This window comes from Etheostoma cragini, chromosome 7 (assembly GCF_013103735.1).
Source record: "Etheostoma cragini isolate CJK2018 chromosome 7, CSU_Ecrag_1.0, whole genome shotgun sequence".
NCBI lineage: Eukaryota > Metazoa > Chordata > Actinopteri > Perciformes > Percidae > Etheostoma > Etheostoma cragini.
Window position 1 is genome coordinate 2,235,338 of NC_048413.1, and position 12,087 is coordinate 2,247,424.

At 39.5% G+C, this 12,087-nt stretch overlaps 2 protein-coding genes across 2 annotated transcripts in view; both read right to left on the reverse strand.

Moving 5' to 3' along the window:
* Positions 1-2,490, reverse strand: part of kdm5bb (lysine (K)-specific demethylase 5Bb) — a 16,922-nt gene extending 14,432 nt beyond the window's left edge. The window contains exons 1-3 of the mRNA XM_034875536.1: positions 2,106-2,490; positions 596-673; positions 113-235 (exon numbers count right to left, since the gene is read on the reverse strand). Of these exons, the coding sequence (XP_034731427.1) occupies positions 113-235; positions 596-673; positions 2,106-2,258 (354 nt within the window). The 5' untranslated portion in view covers positions 2,259-2,490. The remainder of the gene's footprint in view (positions 1-112; positions 236-595; positions 674-2,105) is intronic.
* A 2,869-nt stretch (positions 2,491-5,359) lies between these two features.
* Positions 5,360-10,801, reverse strand: tuba5 (tubulin alpha 5). Its single transcript, XM_034875573.1, has 5 exons — positions 10,626-10,801; positions 8,220-8,445; positions 7,148-7,296; positions 6,131-6,811; positions 5,360-5,997 (listed from the first exon to the last, which is right to left on the reverse strand). The coding sequence occupies exons 1-5, from the start codon at positions 10,626-10,628 to the stop codon at positions 5,698-5,700; spliced, it is 1,359 nt and encodes a 452-aa protein (XP_034731464.1). The 5' UTR covers positions 10,629-10,801; the 3' UTR covers positions 5,360-5,697.
* Between the last annotated feature and the right edge of the window lie 1,286 nt (positions 10,802-12,087).

Sequence of the window (12,087 nt, forward strand, 5' to 3'; positions counted from 1 at the left end):
GGAAAAAGGCTGCAATGAAACAAAGAGTGAAAAATTTAAAGGGGTCTGAATACTTTCCGTACCCACTGTATATATATTTATGCATATGTGCAGTTATGTAACTATTATCAACCTTATTTAGCTTATATAAATCCAAAATCTTCCTCTCCACATGAGGAATCTTCAAGACACATCCCTGCAAATCCCAGAATTTGGCAATCTGGTCCAAGAAGTTGAGCTTGACTCTGGTCTGCGCCTGGGAAAAAATACAAGAAATGATAACAAATTAATTAAATTCAAGGAAACCAACCGCGACGAGGCTTTCAAGGAAAACCAAGGCAATCAGTGGGTAAAACAACATAGGGGCTAAAAATAATCTGATGAGTGAGAATTTATATCCAAGAACAGGGTTGTGTGTACTATTACATAATGCATAAATAAATGCACTTTCACATTTTTCTTTTAAAGTTTGGATAGTTTTTGCAATGTATTTATTATTACATTTCTTTGTTATTATCAGTGTAGCCTAGAATTAATTTTTTTATTTTAGATTGCAGACACACAAACACAGATGCGGTTAATTAATCACTGGTATAATCTAACTAACAAAACCCACCTCCAGTTCATTGAGCCTCTGGATCCGAGGAACAAAGTGAAGCCTGTCTACATCACAAGCAAACGGAGGTTGCCAACCCTAAAAGCAACAAAAATACACACAATGGCACATGAAGGTCATTATAACATACAGCCTAGATATTTATGTAGAAGACAAATTTTCATTCTTGCATTGATAAGTCACATTGGTAAGTCTGTTGTTCCTTTGGAGATGCACCCCTTGTGAAATTTTTTTTCAAAGCATGGACCTAAATTTAGGAAATATCCATATTTTTTACCCATGGTGACTAAATAAATTTGAATAAGGCCGATAAAAGAGGCACATATTGAAATGGCTGCAGGTATTTAAACTGATGTTAGAATCAAGTTTTGACAGAAAAACAAGGCCCGGCTGATACTGAAAGAACACAGTGATCCTTTTACAGTTAATAACTCACAACAGGGATCAATATCCATGTCAATAGTAAACAGCCTTGCATATAGGACAACAACATCCTATCATATAAGTAGAAACCCAAGTCCTTGTTTTAAGTCAGTAGCCAACATCCCCCACTGGCACACAAAATGGCCAGATGGAAGACTCACTAACCAGCCCAGCTTACCACAAAGCCAACATGGAGGACAACACCCTTCAACACAGGCTCATACATGAACACTAGCTCATCTTCCAAGTGACTTACATTCTAATAGCATGCAACACAACTGTAATGCAGTGTAATATGGCGGTTTGAAACACAACTTCAAAGGTCATAACTTGATATTTACCAATAATAGTGGCCTTTTATATTTATGCACTTTCTGCCCCATATTGGGGTAATTTCTGTGACACTCAAACCACTAAAGGGGACATTTATTTAACATTAAAAATGGCATAAATACTGCTTCAGATATATATTCGTTAGAAACTGGCAGTTAATTGACAAGTGATGGATGGATTAGACTGACTGACCCAACTGCATCATGATGCTCCTCAACAAATAATCTATAATTAACCTTAACTGCGGGGCTGTGGTACAGTAAAGGACAGAAGGGAATAACAAGTGCTAACATATTTGTTAGTGTTATCATCTTCTTCTACGCAGAAGGAAAACGGCTTCCGCATAGCCACCTATATGTCAATGCCGTGTGCTAAATTATGACAGGTTGGTTGTTGAGCTGTTAGCTAACCTAGCTAGCCTAGCTAGCTAACTGGCTCAATGAACGGAGCATCGAGACTTTGTTGACACACGGTGAACCACGACTATAATCCACTTTTAATACATTAACGCGTCTTTATTGGTGTTAACAAGCTTTACATCGACCAAAAAACGCGCCGTTGATAGGTTTATATTCACAATTGAGAGCTAGATAGTTGTGAGCAGCACAAAGAATGAACATAGCCGAACGTTAGCTATATCCGCCATGTTGAACAGTCCCTTTAAATCCCAAGCGCTTGGTCCTTCTACAGCCGTCTGAACGGTGAACTAATTCAGCATCAGTGTAACGCTTTACCGTTTTTTAATCACACTCACCGGAGGCGGGCGGACTTTGCAGATGCCAGTTTTTTCGGCAATGGGACGGATCTTATTGATAAAGGCATACGGATCTCTAAATTCTTCCCAGCTTGGCTCGAAGACCGGGCACTCCGGAGGAGGCTTGAACTCGTCCGGCCGAGGCTGGCTCATCGTATCGGACCGACCCGCTGCTAGCTCGGACAGCACAGGTCACACAAAGCGTATCGCCGTGTTACGGTGCTCCCGGAGTGGTTCTTTTTTTCTAGAATCCCGTTTATTCACCGTCAGACTCGGTGGCAGTCAATCGTCACAAGCACGAGAGAAGGCAGTTTACACACATACACAGCCTACACATGCACACACACAAACATAGACTCAAACACACATCCATGCACAGTGAGGAGAATGTTCCAAGGCAGTGAGCACGTCCGCTGAAGAAACTAGACACCACACAGTTCTTATTGATGCTGGAGTGATTTATCAGTCTTCACAACGTTTGCTGTTAAATCGACTTATAAAAAAGCAACTAAGAGCTGAATAGAAATTGTGTTTTTGTCACTGTTGTAGTACAATAAATAGTTGGTTTCATTACGCCTGATTTTGTATTAAGACATATTGTCATGGTCATGACATAGGCCTACACATGTTTATTTTTAATCCTCTCATCTAGCCTCAAATTTGAGTAACCACACAATCTAGACTTGGATTGAACATATTTACTGTTTCTTTTATAAGAGAGAGCATCCCATATATGTGCAAACAGCATTGACTCTGCTACAACCTTAAAATCTGACAATGATAGGCCACATTAATTAAATATAAAACTTAGACCAAAGCTATGTATGCACCTGAATCGGGATATTTGGAACCTAAACTACACTAGCAAAATTACCCATTATGCAAATTGACCCACTTCAGAAAACTATATAGGCCTGTTTTTTTTTAAATTATAACTCAATACATTTGTGTGTAAGAACCACCTTAATGTTGCAGCTGGTAAATGAGGAGCTAGACAAATTTATGCAGGGCTGCTTATTGATATATTATAGGCCTCATAACCCATGTGTTAATACATTTTTTTAATAATCTGACTTTCTATCAAGTATCAGGGACCGTTTAAAACTTTGGTTAGGCCTATATGTAGTGGAGACTTCATTGTAGAGTACAAAGTACAATATTTCCCCCAGAAATATAGTGGAGTAGAAGTATAAAGTAGCATAAAATAGAAATATACATGTATACTCACGGAGGCTACCTCAAAATTATAGACTAGGGTACTTAAGAACTGTACTTAAGTAACATAAATGTACCTAAGTAATTTACTGATATTTAAAGCTTTAAAGATGATACCAATTGAGATGATCTGTGTTTTACACACACGTGTCCATATTTAAAGTAGGGACTACATATAGGAAAATGCAGTATGATGTAATGCTCCACAGGCTGCGGCCTAAAATCTTCATCAAGTAGCAATTCTCGAAATTTCCCCTCTTTATCACTGCAGTACAACAATACATTTTACCTAATCGTGATTAGCATCACAAAAAATCGACCCCTTCGTGTTATTAAGGAACTAACGCAATCTGTACAATTCTCTTCCTGTCTTATGTTTACACTTAACACGCGGATGAATACGTTCAGGTGACACCTTGACGCCCGCCGGGACTTGTTGTTTAAATAGCCAGTCTGTGCAGTTTGATTGGATGTTTCGCATCGTTTGATAACATCTGCTGCTGCACTTCATTAATCCAATATGTGCATGCATGTAAACGTACTTCATAACAAGTAAAATTCCTTCGTTCCAAATGTAAAAAGTAAAAGTACAACATTCTTAGCAACAAATTATAAAGGCAAAGTATTCATTATTATTATTCTCCTAACTTCTTTTTCACCACTCTATCCCAATAAGGAACTATCTTGGTCTCTCTCTAAAGAAACCCAAACCAACCCTTAACTCATCTCATATAAAAAAAACAGACCAGTGTCTTTTCTATCATTTCCTTTTCAAACCACTTGAGCATCATGTCTTTCAGTGGTGCAATGAAATTAAGTACATTTACTCAAGTACTGTACTTAAGGAAAGATGTTGAGGTACTTGTACTTTACTGAGTCTTTTCTTTTCATGCCACTTTCTACTCTACTCCGCTACATTTCAGAGATACATTTTGTACTTTTTACTATACTGCATTAATCTGGTAACTTTAGTTACTAGTTACTTTACACAGTACGATTTTACTTAAGTAAAAGGACCAAATACTTCTTCCACCACTGCTGTCTTTCCCCAACTCTCTGCATATCCCCACCAGAACAACCTTCTCAACCCTCACCAGGCTGGATTCAAGGCTGCCCACTGAACTGAGACTGGCCTCCTTGCTGTCACAGAGGGAAGCCACACTGTTCGAGCACCTTCCCTCTCTTCTGTCGTCATTGTACTGGACCTGTCAACAACTTTTGACACAGTTCCTTTCCACCCTCCAAGAACTGGGGGATCTCAGGCCCGACACTCTCCCTGTTCACGTCCTACCTTAAAGACCGCACATATTGGCTAACTTGGACAGAATATTTGTCTGAGCCTTGTAGCCTCTCTACTGGGGTCCCTCAGGGTTCTGTTCTGGGTCCTATCATCTTCTTTCTACACCAAGTCACTGGACTCTTATTATTCACTCCCATGTCTTCCCCTGCCACAGTTATGCAGATGACACACACAACTTATTCTGTCCTTTGTCCAGTCTGAAATACAGGTGGCAGCACAAATTTCTGTGTTTGCAATTTTTGGTTGGTATCTTTGAATGCACTTATTGAAAGTCACTTTGGATAGAAGCGTCAGCTATGTGAATGTTATGTAGTTAAATTCAGAAAGGCCCGTCAGTGTTATATTGAATCATTAATTGTTGAATTAATATCCAAGCCATAGTTTAATGTTGTAACTTAGTTGGTCAAAGTGGACATAAATATGACTACTTCAAATAATACTGTTGGGTAGTTTTCTACTCCATCTATATTAATGCATCATATTTTATTGATTATCATATAGTTTCTATGTATAATTACATAAATAAAAGTAACTAATAACTATAGATGTAACATTAATACAATTTAGGTATAAAGTAGCAATGCTTAAAGTACTTTACATTTTTCCTCAAGTACATACAGCGCTATGATGGTAATGCAACATTTACATCAAGGACCATTATGTAAATAAGTCTTGGACTCTTTTCTTGCATTATCCTTGACATTTTGTAAATATGTGTGACCTGGGGTTGTACGTATGTCCTTTGTATTTTTTCCACGGAAAAGACTCATCTTTCAGACTTGCAAGTGTTCCCCAGGTGAATTTATAATGGGGATGTGAATACATGGCATTGTCTTTGACCACTGTCTGTAACACCCTGCTTGCACTGCACATTTCAAACAAGTTTTGCCCATACAAACTTTATTTCACAGCAAAATTCAAATAAAACATTAGTTGACAATATACAAACATGGCAGTGAGAAAAATCATTAATTTGGTTAACTCCATTTTAAAAGACACACAGTACAGATATAAAATCTTTATTGACTTGGTAAAGGATAAAGTCACTGCTGTGCAGCCGTCACAGCCTCACGATGTTCAGTATTCTTGGCCCTCGTCGTCATTTTCAGAATCGGGGCTCATTTCCCCCAACTCCTCGTAATCCTTTTCCAAACAGGCCAGGTCCTCCCTGGCCTCTGCAAACTCTCCCTCTTCCATGCCTTCACCCACATACCAGTGGACAAACGCACGCTTGGCATACATGAGATCGAACTTGTGGTCGAGACGGGACCAGGCCTCAGCGATGGCCGTGGTGTTGCTCAGCATGCACACAGCCCTCTGGACTTTGGCCAGGTCTCCACCAGGAACTACAGTGGGAGGTTGGTAGTTAATGCCCACCTGTTGAGACAAAGAGAATGATCAGAAAGATGAAGTATCAGAATCAGAACTAAGTTTATTGCCAAGTAAGTACTTACAATTAAGTGTCAAGAGTATCTCAAACTGCACTTCTTCCCTTTATGACGTTACTCACCTTGAATCCAGTTGGGCACCAGTCGACAAACTGAATGGAACGCCTGGTCTTTATATTTGCGATTGCAGCGTTTACGTCCTTTGGGACGACGTCGCCTCGGTACAGCATGCAGCACGCCATGTACTTTCCGTGACGAGGATCACACTTGACCATCTGATTGAGCGGCTCGAAGCAGGCACTGGTGATCTCAGTCACAGTCAGCTGCTCGTGGTAGGCCTTCTCAGAAGAGATGATGGGCGAGTAGGTAACCAAAGGGAAGTGGATACGTGGAAAGGGGACCAGGTTGGTCTGGAACTCCATCAGGTCCACATTGAGGGAGCCGTCAAAACGAAGGGAGGCGGTGATTGAGGAAACGATCTGACCGATCAATCTGTTTAGGTTGGTGTAACCAGGACTCTCAATGTCCATGTTGCGACGACATATGTCATAGATGGCCTCGTTGTCCACCATGAAGGCGCAGTCGGAGTGCTCTAAGGTGGTGTGGGTGGTCAGGATGGCGTTATAGGGCTCCACCACAGCAGTTGACACCTGGGGAGCTGGGTAGATGGAGAACTCCAGCTTGGATTTCTTGCCGTAGTCGACAGACAGGCGCTCCATCAGCAGGGAGGTGAAGCCAGAGCCGGTTCCACCTCCAAAGCTGTGAAAGACCAGGAACCCCTGAAGGCCGGTGCACTGGTCCGACTGATGAGACAGACAGGAGGAGATGTTAAAGGAATAGTTTTAGTTATTCTATTTCTAGCAGAGATATCCGTGAGAAGAAGGATTCCACTTTTAGATATGAGAGTTGTGGATATTTTCATATAACTCCCTGAAAGAAATGAGTCTATTTTCTTTAAGCTTCTGCAATGAAACTGGGATTATTGTGAAATCATATTTATATCCGCTATACGATTAAACAATTAGAGCAGTAACAATGATAAAGCCTTTTCTTTGTAATCATATAAAAACCCGCTGAACTCATTGAAATTCTACCCAAAAACATCTGTCTGTCCGGTATTTCTCATTTTTTTGACCGACCATTTTACGAATACGCTCCATGACATCATCAATGATTTCTTTCCCGACAGTGTAATGGCCTCGAGCGTAGTTGTTGGCGGCATCCTCCTTTCCAGAGATCAGCTGTTCAGGGTGGAAAAGCTCTCTGTACTTCCCAACTCTCACTTCATCTGAAAAGAAAGGTTTTTTTTATTCACAAAAGTCATTAAGATCGACTGCAACGTGGTTTAATGCAACAGAGCTGACAAGTGCCAAATGTGGATGTATTCCACTAAAACAGACATTGCTTTTTTTCTTCAAAGATACAAACTAAAAAGTAGCTTGGCATAAAGGGGGAAGTGTGTAAAATGAACGCACACAATTCAGGGTGGAGCCACAAAACGGACAAAATGTAGTAAAATAATACCAGACATACATGCTCGTGCCTATCTTATTATCAAAATCCATAACTGAGAAATATTGAGTAGATAAATGATTCAATTATAGATTCACACATTTTCAAAAGGTGAGGTACCCATTTGGACATTGAGACATGCAATAATTCAGCAAAAATTGTAAACATGTTCTTCAAGTGTATGCCAAGATCCCCCCCTCCCCTAAAAAATCGCAAACAAAGGAGATCAAAAATAAAAGCTAGAGCTAGTATGAAATTAATAGGAAAAATAAAATAGATTACATTTTTAATTTATTGAAGGTTAAAGGAAAAATCTTAATATTTCTTTATACACTCAATTATCTAAAAGTATCATTTATTTACATATTCTTTTAAGATAAAATAACATGATAGAACATGGGTTTTACTTTACCTTGTCAGGTCTCATACTGCATTAAAAATGGCCTTAAATCAATCCAAGACTGTACTCTGCAACCTGCTATTTACACAACACACTTCTGTAAATGTTAGCCAGCATTGAATGAAAGGCAAAGGAGTCACCACTGCACTTGTTGCTTAGATACCAGTGTTCCCATCCGCAGTTAGATTTTTTTCACACGAGTTGCATACGACCACATACATTGGGATGACAGGAACGGGGAAAAAAAAATACAGAGACAAGGAGGATAAAAAATAAAAGACATACACAGGAGGACTCACCAACCACTGTGGGCTCCAGGTCCACGTAGATTGCTCTGGGAACATGACGCCCATAGCTCCCAGTACTGAAGAAAGTGTTGAATGGGTCTTCGCGAGAGTTGGGTTCTGCAGGACTGTCCAGGGAGACGCCATCGGGACCAACGCCGTGCTCGAGGCAGAAGAGCTCCCAGCAGGCGTTTCCTGTCTGGACACCCGCCTGGCCCACGTGGATGGAGATGCACTCTCTCTGGACAAACAGGACAGGTGCAAGTTCAAATGCCTTTTGCAGAGATCTCAACACAAAACACAAAGTAAAACAACCCTTGTGGTCCTTCTTCTCAGCAATTCTCACACCCAAAAACATGAAGAAAGAAGCACAGCCATCTATCAAAGTCTCAAAAATCTAACAAAGGCCTGAATAAATAAGAAAGAACATTTTTCTCCCATAAATTCAGCTAGAAACATCTACTTTTGCTAACCATAATTACCTTTAAAATAAAAAACTGCTGTTGAAAATGAAAGGTCATGGATGCAGTCAAACCAAAACATGCACACTTATGGAAGCAAGAAAGGCCCTAAGGATTTGAATCTAAAAAGCAACTAAATACTTAATTTAAACCTTGATTTAATCAGTACTGAATATGCACTATGGAAATTGAAATACCACTGAATTAAAATGGCAGTAATCAGTATTTCTCAAATGGTGTCGCTTGTATCAACCTACAGAGAATAAGCACCTTTAATACAGTTATCGCTGTGCGTATTAAATTAAAGAACTGGAACTTGAGCCAATAGCCATGGCATCCAGCTCTGTGAGGCTGTAAACAGGCACAGTGGCGCTCTGAGCTAAATGCTAACATGCTAATGTAAAGCATGTATAACAATCATCTCTAACGCATTGTAGTTCAGTGTGCTAACATTTGCTAATTAGGTCTGAATACCAAGTGTAGCTGACGCGGATGGGAATGCCATTAGGTTTCAGGTGTTTGGTCATAAACCAAGTTATTGGACAATAATAATTTTTTTAAAATTGTAATTCCATTTTTTGACCTGATGATGGCGTTAGATGAAGTCAGGTCAGTCAGGGTCTATCAAAGTGATTAGGATTCATTCCCTCTGCATCATGGATGTCTGTAATGAATGGTATGGCAAAACCATCTAATAAATGTGAAGATATATCACAAAAAATGTCAACCTGCTGCTGGCACTACAGGTGAAAAAAAAATTGGTTTTACATCCTGGGAAGCCATCTTTTTGCGGTCTAAAAAAGGTTGAGCCAAGACCAAGTCCAATGTCTTATGCATGACAGTACCAAGACAATCATTTTGGCTTATTGTTTGTTGATCTAAAAGCAAAAACACCCAGGATTTGTATTTTAGCCATTCCCCTTGATATAATCTAATCTAAAGAAAACAGAATGACATAAGGTGATACCTTATAATAGTTGTATTAGAACTGCTATTACCACTGCCAGGTACTAGTACTGACAAGGTGAGATAATCTAGTGTGTGATTGGTTATCAGGTGACCAGTGTTTCACTCTGCCTCCATTATTATTATTATTATAAACATAATAAAGACAGCTGGACTCGGTTGAGACCAAAAGCCATATTTGGCAAGACCAGTGGCAGTGACCGAGAAGAGTCCAAGTCCAAGTCCAAACACCAGCGGTGTCCGAGACAAGTTCGAGACCATAGAGATACCGTCTTGAGTCCAGACTGGAGTACTACAGCCCTGGTTTATGGCCTTTCTTTGCTTCCATAGTCATTGTGCAATGTGAAAAAGATATCGGATTGCACACTGTGTTAATCATTATCTGTGTCAACAAAGTCTAAACCAAGACAGGTTCATTCCAACTCTTATTCCCTCTTTTTTCATTTTCTAAGTGTTTCCAGCAGTCGTGTTGGAACATGTTGAGAATTTGGTTTTCCCTGGAGGGAGAAAATCCCCCAAGATGATTTTTCCTTTTTGTTTTGAGAGAGAGATATTTGCATAGACATTAGTATAGACTATAGCTTGGAACATGATCATTGATAAAATACATCCAAAACATTAAATATGATCAAAATAGAGGCAACTGAGGTTCTGTCAAGACGAAGCTTTGAGCTCCTTTGCTGTCTGGGATTATAACCTCATAAAACACTCAAAGTGCAGAGAGTGATATAAATACATCATTTGAGCCTTCACATTTGTTCAGCTACATTTGTTCAGCTAACACAAGAGTTGCATTTTTCAATTAAAACACATACAGCCAAAGGTGTGGGGAAGATTTAGATTAAAAACTTGCTTGATTTATAAATCCTGGCAGGTAAAACAATTAAAAACTGCTGCAGATTTCACAAAAAGTAAGATATAGGCTGTAATGTTTCTGATGCAAACATATTACCGAATATTGAACAAAATGTCTAATAAATTGTAATTCTCTCACCATGTCTCTGGAGACGGTTTGGTATGACTGGTTTGGCTGCAGGATACTGGGAGTTTATCCGACCACAAGGCTCCCCTGCACTGATCTAGGACGAGTGCCGTGTCCCAGCAGACAGCTGCTCTTTATACCTGCAGACAGACTCGCCTGGTGTCTGTGTGACCGTGTAATGGGTGGGAGGGGTGACATGAAGCTGCTTCTCGCTCCAAAAGTTGTTTTAGTCCATTTTTTGTCTTGTTACTGCGTGTAAAAGAGGGAACATTTGGACTGGAAGTTCAGATTCAGCATTGTGTCACTACATCATACAGTGGAAAAACAATTCAGACTCTAGTACTTGTATTAGGAAAACAGATGTGTGAATTTAGAAGTGAGTGTTATTTCTTGTGCTGTTTACACAGTCAGTTTGAATAAGACGTAATAATTTATTATTTTGGGTCACTGCCCAGGCTGGAAGATGTTCGGTGTTGGGTGTCTGTGTTTATGTATCTGTCTGTCTGTCTGTCTGTTTGCAGCTAACCCATCTCGCATACCCCATCAGTTTAATATTTCTTGTGCACATTAATTGGTGGCATGTTCAAGGACCTCTTTTGGAAAAGATGGTGTGCAACTCGTCTGTGCATGAGCGGATTTATGAGGAAGGGTTTTAAATAGTAAGGTTTTAGCAAATACACTGCGCATACATTATAGCCTACTGCACCACTTCTGTGAGAGTTAAATTTTTAAAAAAATAATTTGCCGTTTCCATTAAAACATTTAAACTTAATTTATTCCTTCATGCAATTTTCAATGAGGGATCAACTCCAACCTGCGGTCCTTTGCCACCCCCCACCTAAACAAAGTGGTCAATGCTACTTGACCAACAGATTATTGTAAATGGAAGTAAAAACAAAAATCTCAGATTGGACAGATAGCCTGCAGTTAACCATAGTCCTCAGAAATCCACCGGAGTTTATGGCATAACGTGTCGTGCTGAAATTTGTGAAATCCATGAAATAATAAACCTTTTGCATTTCAAACAATAACAGAATATGTGAATGAAAAATGTTTTAGCTATCTATGATTGATTGCTAACGTTAGCTCATAACGCCATTCAACTGACAGCCTTTGTTGTGTTTGATGCTAACTTGTAGCCAGCAGTGAACCAACTTCATAAAGTAGGTCCATTTTTACTGTGTTGACATTACAGAAGGCTCTCGTACGAATCTTGTATGCTAATTGTCGAAAGCGACGCATGCGCAACTCACATCTTCACCAGTCGCAAAGTAACTCAAAGCGCGCATGCGTCACTTTGCGTCAATTCAAAGGGTTTTCTCCTATGGTTTTATCCATAGACAGTTAATAATTTTCAATAATATACAGTCTATGGTTTTATCATAGCACTTATGAAGAACACATCGCTTCAACTGCAATCCAATCAATCAAAAAAGAGAAAGATAAACATTGAAAACAAAAAATACTGCTTTTT

Bases quoted from the DNA above. Each gene is read 5' to 3' on its own strand.
- tuba5 (XM_034875573.1), bottom strand. The intron at 7,297-8,219 runs GTGAGTCCTCCT...CTTTCTTTTCAG, and splicing joins CCTGGAGCCCACAGTGGTTG to ATGAAGTGAGAGTTGGGAAG. The intron at 6,812-7,147 runs GTCGGTCAAAAA...CTGTCTCATCAG, and splicing joins TGGAGCGTATTCGTAAAATG to TCGGACCAGTGCACCGGCCT.